General features: G+C 44.9%; 1 protein-coding gene across 5 annotated transcripts in view; it reads right to left on the reverse strand.

Moving 5' to 3' along the window:
* LOC102166369 (uncharacterized) overlaps positions 1-19,599 on the reverse strand; it is a 344,509-nt gene that overhangs the window by 18,537 nt on the left and 306,373 nt on the right. For 3 of the 5 annotated variants that reach the window (XR_014835321.1, XR_014835327.1, XM_085007852.1), the window contains one exon: positions 14,634-16,950. Coding sequence is in view for 1 of the 5 variants with exons in the window: in XM_085007852.1 (XP_084863978.1) it covers positions 16,840-16,950 (111 nt within the window). In the remaining 4 variants the exon portion in view is untranslated. Of the gene's footprint in view, positions 1-14,633; positions 16,951-19,599 lie in introns of those variants that run through there. The other 2 variants (XR_014835326.1, XR_014835328.1) reach the window with 1 other exon arrangement.

The raw sequence follows: 19,599 nt of genomic DNA on the forward strand, positions 1-19,599 counted from the left end.
AGAGCGTCCCGCCAAATTGATAGCCCACGTCCTAACCCCCTCTACTGCCGAACATGACCTTATTTGGAAAAAGCATCTTTGGAGAGGCCATTCAATTAAGGATCACAAGATGAAATCCTCCTGGATTAGGGCGGGCCCTGAATTCAATGACAGGTCTCCTTATAGGAGGAAGGAGAGGGAGGTTTTTGAGACACAGGAAAGATGGTCACGAGCAAACGGAAGCAGAGGTTGGAACCTTATAGTGTCAAACCAAGGACTGTCAAGGGTTGCTCGCAGCTAACCTGAAGCTGGGAGAGAAAAATGGAATGGATTCTCCTCCCAGACCCTCCAGAAGGAACCAACGCTGCTGACATTTTGATTTTGGACTTCTGGCTTCCAGAACAGGAAGAGAGTACCTTTGGGTCATTTTAAGCCACTGAGTGTGCGGTCATCTGTTATGACAGCCTCAAGAAACTAACCCTGGCAGTGTTATTATATATCTCCATTTTATAGATGAAGAAACAGGGTTGAAAATGTTAAATGACTCACATATGTTCACTCAGCTAGTAAGTGGTGGGGCTGGGAATTAAGCCCAAGACTATCCCGTACAAAACTTGCATTTTCAAGCTGAACCTTCGAACATGGCGTGGCTAACACGTTACCAACAGTGCCAAGGCCTCCGCACTTCTCACTCCCCTAATCCTTTCTTCAGAGGCCTTTCCCTATGCTAAGAGATTTCCATTGCTGTTCTGGCTTCATGGGGCTAGCAGAGATTATGGATTAGAGCTGGCATCTCATGGTGGGGTATGACCAACTCTCAGTTCTTCCCTCTCAAGGCAAATTTACACTGGTTCCAGAGCAGAGGGTACTGCTTCATCTAAAGAAAAAGCCTCCAATAGGGATTTTTTTCTGGCCGTGAGCAGCCAATCAGAGGTAGAGATGGTTTTAGGCTGAGCGGGATGCCTGTTCGTTTCACCCATGCTGATACCTCTGTTCCCGTGCATGTAAAGCCATTCCAGCTACTGTTTGGAGGATCAGACTGTATAGCAAAAGATCCCTGTCTGCTGAAACTCAGTCTGGGGGCCCTGGAAGTGAGCAAGAGCTGTCATCTAAGTCATCCCTTGCCAAGAAACCGTGTATCAGGTGCTGGGGAGAAAAGCAGCAATTGTTACTTCTCGGTGGTTCTTCGAAAAGTGTTTCTTAGTTAACGGGATGTCATTAAACATTATGCACAGTTGGCTGGATATTAAAATTATAGATGAAAACACTAAGAAAAAAGTGTGCAGGTAAAAATAAACCAATGTGTGAGAACAGAGTGCCTAAGCAGCAGACGGCACTCTGGGGCTGGGCGACCTGATGGCATGTCTGCCACCAAATTTGGTGTCACTGAGTTGTTTCAGTGGCATGTACATATTAAGCACCTACTGTGTGCTTGGCATTGTTCTGGCTGCTTCTCTGCTTAGTGTCAGCAACACGGGATAAATTCTTACCAATCCTCTGAATAGAGCTAAGATGAAACAGAACTTTTTTTTTTTTTTTTTTTTTTTGCCAGGGCGAGCGGGGAGGGGGGCTTCTTCTGGCAGGAGTGAAGAAAAATGGGAGCAGATAATTCCACACTAGAGCCAAGTTAAGTCTGAGAGTGAATTCCATTTGAACCTTGACCTCTCCAAATGGAACATTTTCCACATTCATTCAGCTGACAACCTTGAACAAATGGCTCGGTGGTTAGAAGTCAGAGAATTAGCAATCAGTTCTTTTTGGAAAGACCAGCCAGAGAACTGTTTCTAGAATATTACCTCATCACTTAAATGTTGCTGGAAAAAAATGTTCTAGTGCTTATCAGTTAAATTGCTTGGATAAACATGGGCATGTGAAACCTTATCAATGTAATCACATCTCAGAAAATGGGAACTTGTGCTTCAGCGTCCTTCTCCCTGAGAACTTGAAGGAACCAAATGTTTCCTGGACAATGAAACCCTTCGTGTGGACCCCCGCCTCGGGTAAAGCTTAGTGTAGGAGCAGAAACCAGTGCTGTGATTGAAAAGCTCTACAGCTTGTCTTACGATCTAGTTCGTGATGGAGAAGATCCCTGATGCAAAAGTAGACCCAGTAGAGAGGCAATCTCTGAACTCCAAACCGCCACGTGCTGGTTGTAAAATGTGGCATGATGGGCATTGGGCTGGCGATGGGCTCTAGAAAATAGTGTGGAAACAGCATACCTCGTGTCCGAGGTAGGACTATTCTTGATGAGCAAGAGCTATTCTGAAAGGGTCAGCTGTGTGATAAAATGATGGCGATGAAGCAGCCTTAACCATTATGGGGTCACCAGCATCTGACACCTGTAGACAGCAAGGACCTCCCAGGTCTGAAGGAATAGCAGAAACAAAAGAGAGAAAAGGACATTGGAAATTCATACATATATAGCTTTTTAGGGCTGCACCCACGGCATATGGAGGTTCCAGGCTAGGAGGTGAATCAGAGCTGTAGCTGCTGGCCTACACCACAGCTCACGGCAATGCCGGATCCCCAACCTCCTGAGTGAAGCCAGGGATCAAACCCGCACCCTCGTGGATACTAGTTGGATCCATTTCTGCAGCTCCACAACGGGAACTCCAATTCCAATAATTTTGATTGTCCCACTGACTGGTAGAAATTTATGTAACATTGTGACATGAATCTAGGAAACGCCTTTAGTGAGTCAAAGGACCCATCAAACAGGAATGATTTTTTTTTTTTTGCCCTGAGGGCTGGGTGGCAGTGATGTGTCCGTGGGGATGAAATAGTAAATGTACTTCAATTTGAAAAAACAAAAACCAAAAAAAAACCCTATTATTTTTACTAGAGTGTGCCCTATCGGAGATTAGAAATTTTTTCTTCTCCAGTAGAAAACGCAAACTTGTCACGCCTGCAGCGCTAGATCCTCGTGGAGGAGGTATTTGAGGGGTTTCCTTCCAAACAAGCCAGGGGAAGGCAAGCCCAGGAGAAAGATATGGAAAGAAAGAAAGGCTGTCCTTTAACTTGGCCAAGCCAGCTTGTACTCCTAATAACCTAACCTGGAGTTCTGGGAGGTTGTAGGAATTCTTGCATGGGGAGCTAGGGGGCGCTCTATCTCCTTCTCTGCAGTTCTTGGTCAGAGCGCCTCCAGCCTTGTTCATAAGCAGGTCGTTCCCTGGCCAGGTCCGGAAGTCGTCAGGAGGATGCTCTGCTGTTCTTCAGTCCTTGACAGGCCAAAGTCGGGGGGCCCCTGCCTTCAATGTCTATCAAAACCCTGGGTCTCTGTGGCTTTCTAATTACCATCACCCTGGCCTGACTCTGACTCTTGTTTTTGTTCGTTTTGTTTTGTTTTGTCTTTTTAGGGCCGCACCTGCAGCAGATGGAGGGTCCCAGGCTTGGGGTCCAGTCGGAGCTGTAGCCACTGGCCTACACCACAGCCACAGCAACGCGGGATCCGAGCCGCATCTGCGACCTACACCACAGCTCACGGCAGTGCTGGATCCTCAACCCACGGAGCGAGGCCAAGAGTTGAACGCCCGTCCTCATGGATCCTAGTCGGGTTCCTCAACAACTGAGCCACAACAGGAACTCCTTGTATGTCAGTTTCAATAGCCCCCAGTCCTATCATTTATCCATCTATCCGTCTGTCTATCTGTCATTAATCTATCATTGATCTGTCACCACCTATCTATCCTCTAGCTGTCCACATCAGGGTTTCTCAGCCTTGGCACTACTGAATTTTGACCCAGATAATTCCTTGTTATGGCAGACTTTCCTGTGGTTTGTAGCCTGTTTAGCAGCAGCATACTTGATCTCCACCGATTAAATGCCAGTAGCCTGTGTCCCCCTTCTCAGTTGTGACGATCAAACATGTCCCCAGACCTTGCCAAAGGTCCCCTGGTGGGGAACAAAATCTACCCTATTGAAGAATGGCTCATCTGTATCTCTCTATATAAAGCAGTTAAGAGTACACACCGCCTCTGGAGTCAGACTGCCTGGATCTGAATCTGGAGTCTACCTGGATCACGAGTTAATGAGTTCTTGGGCCTCTCTAAGCCTCAGTTTCATTATCTATAAAAAGGGGATAATAGTAGTACCTACCTCACAGGGTTTCTGTGTGGTACTATTTTTTGGGCCACACCCATGGCATGTGGAAGTTCCTGGGCCAGGGATCAAACCCGTGCCACGACAGCCACCAGAGCCGCTACAGTGACAATGCCAGGTCCTTAACCCACTGAGCCACACGGGAACTCCTATGTAGTACTGTTAAATGAGTTAATATGTCTGTAAAGGACTTAGAGCAGTCCCTCACATATATTGAGCATAGAAGTATTAGAGATCAAAGTCATTATCTCTTAATAATGACTGTTAACATTTGAGCAAGATTCTATGATTTCAAATAAATGTCAGAGTGGGAAGACCCTGAGCTCCCCTCTTAACAGCTATTTACAAAGAAACTATGAGAACCTGAAGATTGGCAGAAAAAGTTTTCCATGCCTTTGTTCTCACGTTATAGAAGAAACATGCCTATAGTCTGTAGCTCAGAGTTATAGGTCGGAAGTGATAGCAAAACTATGCATAGTAAACAAACAAGAGAAATGAAGTAATAAACTATAGAAGTTAACAAAAATGTTTCTCTGTTTATGTTCTTCCGGGTCAAGTCAAACAAATATATTTTCTTCCTCTAGGGAACTACACAAATAAAGTTGACTTTCCTTTATAGACAGTGTATAATTTTTTTTTTTTTTTGGCTTTTTAGGGCCTCACTCAAGGCATAGAGCGGTTCCCAGGCTAGGGGTCCAATCGGAGCTATAGCCGCTGGCCTGCACCACAGCCACAGCAACACAGGATCCAGCCGCATTTGCAACCTACAACACAGCTCACCGCAACGCCGGATCCTTAATCCACTGAGAGAGGCCAGGGATCGAACCTGCGTCCTCATGGATGCTAATCAGGTTCATTAAGGCTGAGCCATGACAGGAACTCCGACAGTGTATACTTTAGAACAAACACATGGATGCTGGTTAGACATGACGTGGTTACTTAAAAAGACAAGAGAAGTTATACTCCCCAAAAGAGCTAAATATTTTTAAAACTGTACTTTTACAAGAGCACTAGAAATCTAAATATAGTTGCAACATAGCCTGCAGACACCAAGCGAATGTATACAAGGCACAGTTTGAAAAATCTAACTCTAGCTTTCCATTGTGAACCTCAAAGCCAAGGCAGCGTGCATGCCAGAGGACAGAAAGCTCAAAGACCCTGGATTCTGACCTTGGAACACAAAGCAGGGCCCACCCTCCTCCCACACCTGAAGGCAATGGGCAGCAAAGCCACCCGAATCCCCTTCCACGTGGCACATGGTTGCCTAATTGTTAATTTCTCTTAGGACCCAATGACACACGATGGAGGGGAACCCATGTCGTTTCCTTAGGATTCTCAGAAAATGAAAGATTTTATGTCTGAGGACTCGGTGGGCACAGATAACCGATGCTCATTTTGTTTATTTTCATTTTAAATTGTCTTTCTCTTTTCTTTTCTAACAGCTGCACCGGCGGCATATGGAAGTTCCCAGGGGTCGAATGGGAGCTGCAGCTGCCGGCCACGCCACAGCCACAGCCACAGCCACAGCCACGCAGGATCCGAGCCGCATCTGTGACCTACACTGCAGCTTGCAGCAACCAGATCCTTAACCCACTGAGCTCATTTATTTTTATATTTAAAGGCTTTCTAAGCCAAAAGCCTTTAAGCACGCTGACCTGCCCGGAGAACCCCAACCGATGCCCAGCCTGGCCTGCAAAATCCTGCACCAATGATCCCAAGTATTTCAAGATCATAATTCTGGGGTGGCCACCACTTGAGGTTATAGATATCTTTGCAGCCAATGAAATATGGGAAGGAGGGATTTTCTTGTAAAACTTGAACCTATAAATTCAACTGAACTTCAACCAGAGGGGTGCTCAGAAAGCACTCATCTCCTCTGGAAACAATTCTATAAACGTCAAGCCCTTCGCGGTATCCAACAGATATAAAAACAATCTCAAAAAAGGAAGTGCTGATGTGCATGACTCAGAGAGTAAAAGATTTAGTCAGAGGATATTCGGACAGGCGGTTTTCTCAACGACAGCACATGACAGCACACTGTGAGTGTGCATCGCTTGGAACAGGCACCCATTTAATTAGTATCACTCTTTCCTCACGTTCCCCGCACTCACTCTGTCAAGCACGGAACATAGAGGAATGAGCACAGTGCCATCTCGGCCCTTTGTTTTGTTTTGGCTTTTTAGGGCCGTGCCCACGGCATATGGAGGTTCCCAGGCTAGGGGTCGAATCGGAGCTATAGCTGCCGGCCTGCACCACAGCCACAGCCACGCGGGATCTGAGCCACGTCTGCAACCTACACCACAGCTCAGGGCAACGCCGGATCCTTAACCACTGGGCGAGGCCAGGGATCAAACCCACATCCTCATGGGTCCTAGTCGGGTTTGTTGTCACTGAGCCCCAATGGGAACTTCCCGTCTCAGCCTTCTTGGAGGTTATATGTATTGCGGGGGCAGGCAGGTAAACAGGCACCACTAATTCCTACAAGTGGGATGAATGCAGTTCGGTATGGGACCGCATAGGTCCCTGACACATCTCGAGTAGTCACCTGAAAGAGTTAGTGAGGGGAAGGAAGTGGTAGGGGGTAGGGAGGTGGGGATGCAGTAGGTGATGGTGAAAAGTGGAAATCATGCCAGGCAGAGACAGCAGCAAAGGGCATTTGAGAAAAATCCCCGGGCTCTGAAGCAGCTTAACTAAGAAATGATACTTGTGGAGTTCCCATCGTGGCGCAGTGGTTAACGAATCCCACTAGGAACCATGAGGTTGTGGGTTCGATCCCTGGCCTCGCTCCGTGGGTGAAGGATCTGGCATTGCTGTGAGCTGTGGTGTAGGTTGCAGATGTATCTCGGATCCTGCGTTGCTGTGGCTGTGGTTGGACCCCTAGCCTGGGAACCTCCATATGCCACGGGAGCGGCCCTAGAAAAGACAAAAAAAAACCCCCCAAAAAACAACAAACAAACAAAAAACCACGAACCAAACAAACCAAAACCAAAACACACCAACCAAACAAACAAAACACAGATTTCTGATTCAGTCTGAGTTTGGGCTCTAGAGTTTATGTTTCACACGAGTTCCCAGTGACTCTGAGGCTGCTGGGCTGAGACTACCCTGAGGACCACTTAGCTAATACCACATGCTTGATCATTTACACCTTCATAGGAAGAGCCAGTGCAGGTTTCGTAGATGTGGAGGGGTGGCAGTGAAGAGTCTGGTAGAGCTTCTTCCTTGGGTGAAGACTGAATGAACTGGAGGATGACCTAGAGGAGCAAAGGCTTTCTTCATTCTCTAATGAACACTGTCTTTTTTTCCCACAATTCTGGCCCAGGCCCAAACTCCTGCTTATCCCCAGGGCCAAGTCAGGCTGAAAACTCCCATGAGAGGTAGAGAAACCACTGGTGCTCTGCAGCAATATGCTCCATCTTCCCAGAAGTAAAAAAAAAAAAAAATCTTTAAGATCATTATTTGGAAGGTAGGAGTGAGTACATAGAGTTTCACAAGAAAGGAAGAGGGGTCGATTTCTTCTAAGGGATAGTGGATACCCAACAAGTATACTCCTGAGTGAAGCAATTCTTTTTTTTTTTTTTTTTTGTCTTTTGGCCATTTCTTGGGCCGCTCCATGGCATATGGAGGTTCCCAGGCTAGGGGTCGAATCAGAGCTGCAGCTGCCGGCCTACACCACAGCCACAACAACGCAGGATCCGAGCTATGTCTGCAACCTACACCACAGCTCACGGCAACGCTGGAGCCTTAACCCACTGAGCAAGGCCAGGGATCAAACCCCCAACCTCATGGTTCCTAGTCAGATTCATTAACCACTGAGCCATGACGGGAACTCCTGCGATTCTTGGGATCACATATTGGGATGATGGCTCCAGCAGCCACCTTTTGAGGAGCTCTGTGCTTCAACTGGAAACCAGAGGCCAGAACTACACAGAGACCCTAGGGAACAAGAGATGGGGAGGCCATGATGAAGAGGAAGCTTTAACTGATGGTTGGGTTGACCAGAAGCCCCAACTACTACCAGCTGCTGAATCATCATTTCCCTTTATCTCAGCAAGGCAGGCAAGGGCAGTGGTGTAGTTTTTGTGGCTGAAACTGGTTGATAGTACTTTTAGTCTTCTTTTTTCACTTCACCCTCAGACCCAGATAATCTGTAGGTAACATCTTTCCTCTTCTCAATCATCCTTTCTTGACAAGTTTCATCTTTCTATATAGTTATTATCTCTGACAATTAGGTTTTCGGCTACATTTATCATGTTTCCTTCAGAGTGCATTTAATCTACTTATTCCTTGGAGGCTACGAAGCCAGCAGAAGACACGGTCATGACACGCCAATCGATTTTCCTGATGGCCCTTACCTCTTCTCTGAAATCTCTCCCAGCTCCTGCTGTAATGGGTAATTGGCCATGGGAGGCTGTTCCCTAGTTACCAGGGATTGTGCCAAAGGTTGGTACATGATTCAAGCTGGAAAAATCAGGTTTCTTTTCCTGAGGATTTGTGTTTAGAACATGGGGGTTGAATTCAGTCTTTGTTGTGTGCTCAAGGAGGGGAAGCAGTGTAAAGTCATGGCTGGGGCAAAGAAAACTGGCTTCTGTGTAAGTGTAGCAGAGACAGTATGTCCAGACACGGAGGAAGATTTAGCCCGATGCAAAGAAAGCAGCTCTTTCAGCTGCTGTAGTGTTTTCAGCTCTTAGCTCCAGTCCTGTCTAGAGCTTTCTGGCCAAAGACTTGGAGATGATCTTGAATGCCTACAATATTTTCATCCTTTTCCTTTAAGTTAGCTTGAAAAGGATTTATTCCTTGCAATCATGTCATCTCTGCCATGGGATTAGTGCTAGGCTCTGCATACAAGGATCTTGAGCCCCCGGTGTATAACAGGTTATGGGGAAAAGTCTCACTACTGTATCTAGAGTTACCTGAGGCCAATGGTGAGTATCGGTTATGAAATAACTAAATCAAAGCACCAACACACAAATGAGACCAGATCTTTGCCTGGTATGCACCATAATGTTTTCAATGGCTTGGAGGTTTGGTACCTTAGAAAATTAGCAACTATGGGGGAAAATAAAGCATCTGCAGCATTTCCACCAGCTTCCATGAAAGGGGCTTATCAGACACAACTTAGAATAGATTTACAAGGAGATCCTGCTGAATAGCATTGAGAACTATGTCTAGATACTCATGTTGCAACAGAAGAAAGGGTGGGGGAAAAACTGTAATTGTAATGTATACATGTAAGGATAACCTGACCCCCTTGCTGTACAGTGGGAAAATAAAAATAAAAAATAAAAAGTAAAAAGAAACTTCCAAATCTGAAGTCCCTGGAGGGAATGCACAGAACCTCTAAACTTACTTATTCATTGGATGTCTTTGAAAATCCTGAAAAGTTCTTTCTACACCGGGGAGAACTCCTCAGGGAATTCTGCAGGGCCCGAGTTTTACGTTACCTCCCTGTGATGAAAGCAAAATTCTGGAAAAGCGGAAAATCAGTCAAGCAGATGAGATACACTTCCTGAAAGGTCATCACTACAAGAAATGAGGAGGCCAGAGAGATGGCTTATTGCTGATATCCTCCTAGACACATGGTAGCCAGGTTGGGTTCCCTGAATAATTGCTCTTTCAGGGTCAGGAAAAATTGTGATATTTGTAGGTCTACTCAGAGAAGAAAATTCATTTTTTTTTCTTTTGTCTTTTCAGGGCCGCACCCGCGGCATATGGAGGTTCCCAGGCTAGGGGTCGAATCGGAGCTACAGCTGCTGGCCTCCACCACAGCCACAGCCATGCCAGATCTGAGCCGTATCTGCAACCTACACCACAGCTCACGGCAACACCAGATCCTTCACCCACGGAGCGAGGCCAGGGATCAAACCTGCAACCTCGTGGTTCCTAGTCAGATTCACTTCTGCTGTGCCAAGATGGGACCTCCAAGAAGACTCATATTATAATATTTTGTGAGGATCTTGGTGGCATGAGATGCTCCTCTCGGCTTTCCCCATCAATCTACAATCAGTAGAATATCCACAACTCAGCAAAGCCTTCTCTAATCAACACACCAGGACACTGGAGAGCTCCACGCATCTGCCCATCTGAAAGTGAGTGGCCTGCAACACATGAAGGAGGCAGTACTGGGGGAACAGCAGAGGTGGTACCTGTGATCCTGGTCCCTGGCTTGTGACTGCTGAACATTTGGTAGCAGCACGGGAGGCAGTGCACATGACTCTGGCCTCCCAGCTGCAGGGGTACACACGACCACAGGGTAGCAGCAGCAGCAGCAGCAGATTCTGTGACTCCATCCCTCCAGGCGTGGAGGCTATTACTCCATCCCCCTTGACCCCAAGAGTGACAATCATGAACCCAACAAACCTGGAGGTGGCAGAAGCACCTGTGACCCTCACTCTCTCCCATCTTCTCCCTCCCCCCATGGCAGTGACCATACCCGTGACCTAGGCAACCCTGAATGTGGTGCAGGCACCCATCATCCTGGTGCCTCAAGTGGCAACATCAGCATCAGCAGCAACACTGGAAGTAGCAAAGCACCGATGACCCCAGAAGCACAAATAGCAAGAAGGGAGACAACGGTAGACACTTCTAGCAGATGTGGAGGGTGGAAAGAGCTGATTTTCAAATATAGCCAATGGCTCAGGTAAGAGAAACCAAATCCCATGAGGGTGTCCGGTCCTGAACTTTTGTTTCTTGAGAGGTTTTTGGTTTTTGTTTCAACCTCCTTAGTAATCCATCTATTCAGACTTTCTATTTCTTCATAATTCAGTTCTGGAAGGTTGTACGAATCTAAGAATTTATCCATTTCTTCCAGTTTGCCCATTTTTTTTAACATACAGCTGTTCATAGTATTCTCTTATAATCTTTTGTCTCTCTGTAGTCACTGTAATTTCTCCTCTTTTGTTTCTGATTTTATTTATCTAAGCCCTCTCTTTTTTCTTAGTGAATCTAGCTAAAGATTTGTCAATTGGGTTTATCTTTTCAAAGAACCAGCACTTGGTTTTATTGATCTTTTCTATTTGTTTGTCTTTATTTCATTTATTTTCACTCTGAAAAAACACTATAAGACACAGATAAAGTATATTGAAGATGATGTTAAAAAAAAATGGAAATACAGGAGTTCCCATCATGGCACAGAAGAAATGAATCCAACTAGGAACCATGAGGTGGGTTCGATCCCTGGCGTCACTCAGTGGGTTATAGATCCGGCATTGCTGTGAGCTGCAGTGTAGGTTGCAGATGCGGCTCAGATCCCGCATTGCTGTGGCTGTGGTGTAGGTCAGCAGCTACAGCTCTGATTGGACCCCTAGCCTGGAACCTCCATATGCCATGGGTGCAGCCCTAAAAAGACAAAAGACAAAAGACAAAAGACAAAAAAAAAGGAAATATATACTGTATTCATGGATTGAAAAAATTAATATTGTTAAAATGACCATCTCACCCAAGGCAATCTACAGATTCAATGCAATCCCTATCAAAATACCAAGGCCATTTTTCACAGAACTAGAACAAATAATTTTCAAGTTTGTATAGAAACACAAAAGATCTCGAACAGCCACAATCTTGAAACAGAAGTTAGTTGAAGAAACCAGGCTCCCTGACTTTAGATCACACTACAAATCTACAGTAATCAAAACAGTATGATACTGACATAAAAATAGGCATGTAGATCCATGGAACAGAATAGAGAGCCCAGAAATAAACGCACACACTTATGGTCAATTAATCTATAACAAAGGAGGCAAGAATATACAATGGAAACAAGATAGTCCCTTCAATAAAGTGGTGCTGGGGAAACTGAAAAGCTACATGTACATGAATGAAATTAGAACTTTTTTCATACTATATGCAAAAATAAACTCAAAATGGATTAAAGACCTAAATGTAAGACTAGAAACCATAAAACTTCTAGAAGAAAACATAGAACACTCTGTCATAAATCATAGCAATATTTTTTGGATCTGTCCCCTAAAGCAAAGGAAATAAAAGCAAAAACAAACAAATGGGACTGAATTAAACTTAAAAGCTTTTGCACAGAAAAGGAAACCATCAACAAAATGAAAAGATGGCCTACTGAATGGGGTAAAATATTTGCTAATGATATGACCGATAAGGAATTGATGTCTAAAATACATAAACAAGTCATACAACTCGATATCAAAACAAAAAACAAACCACCTGATTAAAAAATGGGCAGAAGACCTGAATAGACATTTTCCCAAAGAAGACATACAGATGGGCAACAGGCCCATGAAAAGATGCTCAACATTGTTCATCGGTCACAGAAACGCAAATTAAAACCACAATGAGATTTCACCTCACACCTGTCGGAATGGCTATTATCAAAAAGAACACAAATAGGAAATGTTGGTGAGAAAGCGGAGAAAAGGGAACCCTTGTGTACTGTTGGTGGGAATGTAAATTTGTGCAGCCATTGTGGAAAACAGTATGGTGGTTTCTCAAAAAACTAAAAAGAGAACTACCATCTGACCCAGCAATTTCACTATTGGGTATCTATCCAGAAAAACATGAAAAAACACTAATTCAGAAAGATCATGCACCCCAATGATCATAGCAGCATTATCTGCAATTGTCAAGAGGTAGAAGCAATCTAAAAGTCCATCAACAAATGAATGGGTAAAGAGGTGATACACACACACACACACACACACATATGCAATGGAATACTACTTGGCTATAAAAAAGAATGAAAATTTGCCATTTGTGACAACATGGAGGGTATTCTGTTAAGCAAAATAAGTCAGAGAGAGAAAGACAAATATTGCATGATATCACTTGTATGTGGAATCTAAAGCAAAACTAATAGTGAATATAGCAAAACAGAAATGGACCCACAGATGTAGAGAACAAACTAGTGGTTACCACTGGGGAGCAGGGAGGGGAGAGAGGCAAGATGGGGTAGGAAATTAAGAGGTACAAACTACTTTGTATAAAATAAATAAGGATATATTGTACAACATCAGGAATATGGTCAGTATTTTATTACTATAAGTAGAGTATAACCTTTAAAAATTTCGAGTCACTAGGTTGTACACCTGTAACATATGATATTGTACATCAACTATATCTCAATATTTTAAAAAGGCTTGGTATGTAGAAAGCATGCCATAAATATTTGCTGATTGACTGAGTAAACTGATGAATGAGAGTGAGTATTCTGGCTGTGGGTTCAACACTGACATATACTTTGGGTAATGGAGAATAAAAGAATCCTAGATTATTAGTGTTAGGAGATAAAAAGATAGGAAGAAGGATGTGCAATAAAGTGTAAGAAGTGACCCAAAAATGAGAAAGAGAAGGAGAAATGAGTGTATTCAGTGGTTAGAGGGGAACCTTGGTTTTAACATGCATTCCCAGAGTGGACTCATTGGACTGTCTAAGGCATTGGCAGATCCATCTGACTTTGCCTAGTAAAAAATGAAGAATTTAATAAATAGCTATGTATGAGGTACTGAGTTAGTAAGAAGAGTTTCATTCAATGACAATGTCTTGTTAGGCGTCTATTGCTGTACTGGTAACGTCGTATGTCTCCAGGCCAACAGCTGACTGCTATTTAATGCAGGATTAGCCATTATAGCAATTTTATTCATGCTGCTTTTGAGTGCAGAATTAGAAATATTGAATTGATTCTTTTCTGAGGAAAGAATTCCCATTAAAGACATATTCAGAGTTTCAGCACTGCATCCTCAGAATTGCTCAGACAATGCCATCTTGGTTTGATTGGATCAATCAGCCAGTTAATCAGAAAATAGCTCTTGTGTGGCCAGGTGCTTTGTGAAATAAACATGAAATAGCCCTGAAAGTGTGCTACTCCACCCTCTGTTCAAAAATCATAAAATTTGTAAAGCCTTTCTACTAACTAATTATTTAAATTTAGTAAACATTATGCAGCATTCTGAATGAAAAATTTAAGATACTAGTGTATGATTTTCAACTAAGAATAAATGTATGTGTAATAAGATATCCATGAAATGGATCCTGATTAACTATAACAACAAATTAAATGTAGGTTCAAGAGGCAAACGAGAAGAAAAAGCCCAGAACCAAGTGATTTGCTTAAGAGGATAAATAAAATTTACAAGAAACTGATTTCCTATAGGAAGCCCAGATTAGACCAGAACGTGCTTTGTGATATTTAGAATTAAGACGATAAAGGGAGTTTTTCTTGTGGCTCATCGGAAATGAATCCGACTGCTATCTCTGAGGATGCAGATCTGATCCCTGGCTTTGCTCAGTGGGTTAAGGATCCGGCATTGCCATGAGCTGTGGTGTAGGTCACAGACGCGGCTCGGATCCTGCGTTGCTATGGCTGTGGTGTCAGCTGGCAACTACAGCTCCGACTGGACCCCTAGCCCGGGAACCTCTGTATGCCGCAGGTAAGCCCCCCACCCCGGAAGACAATAAAGATATACCAAGATGTGAGTCCCAGGAAATCAGGGTTCTTACTCATTCACTCTGAAGTAAAGAGAAACCACCATATTTTATCATCACATGCCTCTGTCCTTCCTGCCTTCCTGCCTGCCTTTCTTCCTTTCATCTTTCTTTTTTCTAATGGCTGCACCCACCGCATATGGAAGTTCCAGGGCCAGGGTTGAATCCAAGCTGCAACTATGACCTACACCCCAGCTGTGGCCATGCCAGATCTTTTAACCCACTGTGCCTGTTTGGGGATCAAACCCACACCTCCGCAGCGACCTGAGCTGCCACAGTTGGATTCTTAACCCACTGTACCACAGCGGGAACTCCTTTTCTTTTTTCAAGTATTTTGAATGATCAACGCTTACTTGTAAAAGCTCGGTGATTTGCCTGCTTCCTCGTTTTATGCCTTCCACTCTCATCTCCAGGGTCCCTGAAAGCTTTTCTCCTGTCGCCCCACTTTAACTCCATTTCCCACCTTCTAGAACCAATCGTGCATCTAGAGAAAATTGAAGAAGCCTAGTGTGTGAGTTGTGCCTTCCCTGTGTGCCTGGATTTGATACCTGGCCTCTTGCTTAATTGCTGTATCTTTTTGCTCAAGATCCAGAGCTGAGGTCCCTGGTTTGGATCTTGCACTGAGACCTTGCTTGACTCCCCTTGTCCTGGGAAACTAATTCCCTTCCCGGCTTTCTGTGATCCCTTTGAATTCTGGTCCCTCAATCTTATCTTATTGTTGGATCCTGGATATCCAATGCCTCTTGCCTGCCTTGTCCTCCCAGGTAACGACCGAGTCTCATGATGCTCTCCATACTCAGCCAAACTTCTTCCTATGGCCTCCTGCTGTGTATTTCTAGCGACCTTAAATGAAAATATGTGTAGTTATGTGAGGAAGAGGAGTCTGTGCTCAATTTTCGGAGGCAATTATTTGAGATGTTATTCTCAGCTAAAGTGAGGCATTAGGATCTCCTGGGGGAGCTTTTGGAAATGCAAATTACTTGGCTGCAACCCATATTTAAGTTTTGGGGTTTTTTTTTGTCTTTGTGTCTTTTCTAGGGCCGCACCCGTGGCATATGGAGGTTCCCAGGCTAGGGGTCGAATCGGAGCGACAGCTGCCGGCCTACACCACAGCCACAGCCACGAGGGATCCTAGCCGCGTCTGTGAACTGCACCACAGCTCACGGCAATGCCGGATCCTTAACCCACCGCGCGAGGCCAGGGATCGAACCTGCAACCTCATGGTTCCTAGTCGGATTCATTAACCACTGCACCACAATGGACACTCCCATATTTAAGTTTAAATTATTTATAGACCATTCTGACGCTACCCATAGATAGACTAACAGGAGTCTGTACACAGCATCAAGGAGCTTCTTTCTGTTTGCTCAGATCGGATGCTGCTGGATTCATGAACTGTTCCATAAAGCCAATAAGATCTTTAAAATTTACTCAGTTGAATTTTTTCAAACAATGTTGATTTAACTGGGATGCTTTAAATTTAAAAAGTTATGGAAAGCATAGAGAATTGGCTTTCCTTTCAAAATTCTCTGTGATTCATGATTCATGGCTTAAACTGGCTTAGTCAGACATAGGTGGCGTCCCTGGATCTGTGCCTTTCTCTCCCTAGACTAGAGCAGGGTTCTCAAACTTCTGCGTGAGAATGACCTGGAACAGTTGCTTAAATGCAGAGGCTAACAAAACGGAAGTTAGGTGGTCTATATGCCTTAGTAGCTGTTCCAGGTGTTTCTGAGCAGACAGAAGATAGTTTTGGAAATGATGCTTTGAACCTCCATACTGTTCTCCAGAGTGGTCGTACCAGCTTACCTTCCCACCAACAGTGCAGGAGGGTGCCCTTTTCTCCACACCCCCTCCAGCCTTTGTTATTTGGGGACTTACTCCTGATGGCCATTCTGACGGGTGTGAAGTGGTATCTCATGGTAGTTTTGATTTGCATTTCTCTCATAATTAGCGATTTGCACAGGGAACTACATCTGATCACTTGTGATGGAACATGATGGAGGATAATATGAGAAAAAGAATATATATACACACACACACACACACATATATATATCTGGGTCATTTGCTGTACAGCAGAAATTAACAGAACACTGTAAATCAACTATAATAAAAAATTTAAAAATGAAAAAAATAAAAAAACAAGAAGATTTCGGCTCAAAAAAAAAAATGATGCATTGTGCTAGACAAACACATCCCATATCTGGTTGGTATTACCTGTGCGGCTGGGGGGGCAGGGATGCAACTTGTCTCCTGGGGTGTTGTCTTGCACACCATGAGCTAATTCAGTAAGAGAATAATCGCCTACCTCAATCACAGACTTTGAGTTTGGGTTTGAAAATCCGTGGTGTCTTGGAGCAGGCATGAAATTCTCCCTTTGGTACATCTTCTTTGTCGGGCACCTGCTGTCAGTGTTGAAGTGACCTGAAGGAACCGAAGCATGGAGACATTTGGTGGTCCTGGCTGAGGCAGGAGTAGCCAGTGTATGACAGCAGATATTGTTGTTTCTTCAAGAGGAAGGAGGGGGAGTTGCCGTCGCGGCACAGCAGAAACGAATCCGACTAGGAATCATGAGGTTGCAGGTTCGATCCCTGGCCTCGCTCGGTGGGTTAAGGATTTGGTGTTGTGGTGAGCTGTGGTGTAGGTCGAAGACGCGGCTTGGATCTGGCATGGCTGTGGCTCTGGCGTGGGCCGGCAGCTGTAGCTCCAATTCGACCCCTAGACTGGGAACCTCCATATACTGCAGGTGTGGCCTTAAAAAGCAAAAAGACAAAAAAAAAAAAAAAACAGAAACAAAACAAACAAACAGAAATAACACAGAAACAAAAAAAAAAGAGGAAGGAGGGCGGAGGGGCTGTTTGTTGCTACCAAGCAACCGACTGCTGAGCAAGGCTGGAATTGGTGTTAGAAGGGCTGACACCACTTTAGACTGGGTAATTTCTCTGGGTCAAGTTCACGTTGTTGTGAAAGATGGTAGCAAACCCAACGTGTTCCCCTTTACCCACGGCTTCAGAACAAAGGCCCCCAAATGAAAAGCCCACCAAAGAAACAGGGGAGGTGACGGTGCCATTCTGGGTGAGGATTTTCTTGGCAGCTAGTTTTTTGCTGATGAAGAGGGAGGTTTTCTCTCTGGCCACTGTGGGCTGCAGCAGCTTTCCTCTGCTGACACCCACAGGCTAGTAACATTTCTGTGAAAAAGCACATGATTTTGCATCTTCTTCCCTTGGGAAAAATGAACAGACAGGAGGATTTTAAAATTTATTTTACATTGGCATTTAATTCATTAATTATTTCGGCTGCACCTGCAGCAGGCAGAAGTTCCCAGGCCAGGGATCAAACCTGCACCACAGCAATGACAGCGCTAGATCCTTAACCTGCTGAGCCACCAGGGAACTCTTAGGGAAGTTTTTGTTTTGTTTTGTTTTGTTCCCTCTTTTGTCTTTCCAGGGCCACACCCATGGCACATGGAGGTTCCCAGGCTAGGGGTCCAATCGGAGCTGTAGCCGCCGGCCTGCACCACAGCCACAGCAACTCGGGATTCGAGCTGTGTCTTCGACCTGCACCACAGCTCACAAGCCGGATCCTTAACCCACTGAGCGAGGCCAGGGATCGAACCTGCAACCTCATGGTTCCTAGTCGGATTTGTTTCCTCTGTGCCACGATGGGAACTCCCTGGGAAGTTTTGTTTTGTTTTTTAGTAGCCCGGTTTTTCAAGTTGGAGCTCTGCATATTGACACGGCTGAGGTTTCGTCAGTGACATGAGTCATTGTGAGTGACAGTGGGACCCTGTTTGTGAAAGCCCGGGAAGTCAATACAAAAGCAGCCCTGGGGGCTGGAGGCAGTGGGGAAGACAGGTGGAGGGAGCAGAGAGGTGTTGGGGAGAGGAGGGAAGGGGACAGGGCAGTGGAACGGGACCCAAGGACTTCTTGTTCTCACGCCGGTGTTCACAGCACTGCGAGACTATTGTCCAGCAGGTTGCACGGAACATTTTTATCCACAATCTCTCTGGCTGAGTGAATTACCTATTGAAAGGCAGAACAAAACAATGTTCTCTCTTTTTCTAATGAAGATTACAGGTCACATCCCACAGAGAGATTGGAGAGCACAGTTTGAGCCTTCTGTTCATTGCGCCATCAAGGCGTAGCAGGTATGCTTTTTCCAAAGGCCCCCACACAATCTGTGAACACGCCACATGGTGGAGAATCAGAGTCTCGATTTCTCCCTCAATTATAAATGATAATAGCTAAAGTTTTCTTTGGTGAATAATTCTTTCCAGACATGCCAAGAGCCGGTGTGTGGCATTGCAGTGAAATGGTTCCCCCGCCAGACGATCTTCTGTGGTGGCAGCAACGCCGGGCATAGCGTGGGAAAGACACTCGCGACCACCGTCACTTTCATGGCAACAGTCACACAATGTCATTCAGTGGACCGTCTGTGTTTTTTCTCTTAAAGATGAGGGCTAAAGGCACCGTTTCTAGGGTTGGCACAGCAGAATGCGCTGCCGCGAGAATGCATGGCTATTCTGGAAACCCAGGTGTTCTTTACATCATCAAGAAAAAAGCAGGAAGTAGATTTTTGACGTTTCTCATGGGTACCATTCCTGTCTCTAAGACGTCTTCATTAGGATATGGTCAAGGGCAACCCTTAGGAATACGAAAGAGTTGGCAAGACCATGTGCATCTGCCTAGAGCTGGGTGATTTTCAAGTTAGCGTTTCATGATCACGCTTTGGGATCGTCTCTGCCTACATCTGTTTCTCTTTGACTTCAAGTCACTGGGTGACCCAAGGGAAAGCGTGCAGGAGGGGGACTCGGGAGAACTCATTCTGCCTTCTCGAAGTCATTTAACTTCCCAAACCTGAGTTTCCCGTCTCCCAAATGAGGGGGCTTAGGCTGGATATCATCTAATGCCCCTTCCAACTCGGATAGTCTATGATTTTATGATTTTCCGGAGGAAAGGTTGGCTTATAGGAGCACGAACTGGGAAGTAACTGAGTTAGAGGGCACTACAAGCCTATGCCACTTAGAAATCATGCTCACTAAAAAAGAGATACGAATGAACTTACTTGCAGACT

Source organism: Sus scrofa, chromosome X (genome assembly GCF_054392235.1).
Source record: "Sus scrofa isolate SSC_HxYL_T2T_F1_AM1 chromosome X, Sscrofa_HxYL_maternal_Yorkshire_Landrace_v2.0, whole genome shotgun sequence".
NCBI classification, from domain to species: Eukaryota; Metazoa; Chordata; class Mammalia; order Artiodactyla; family Suidae; genus Sus; species Sus scrofa.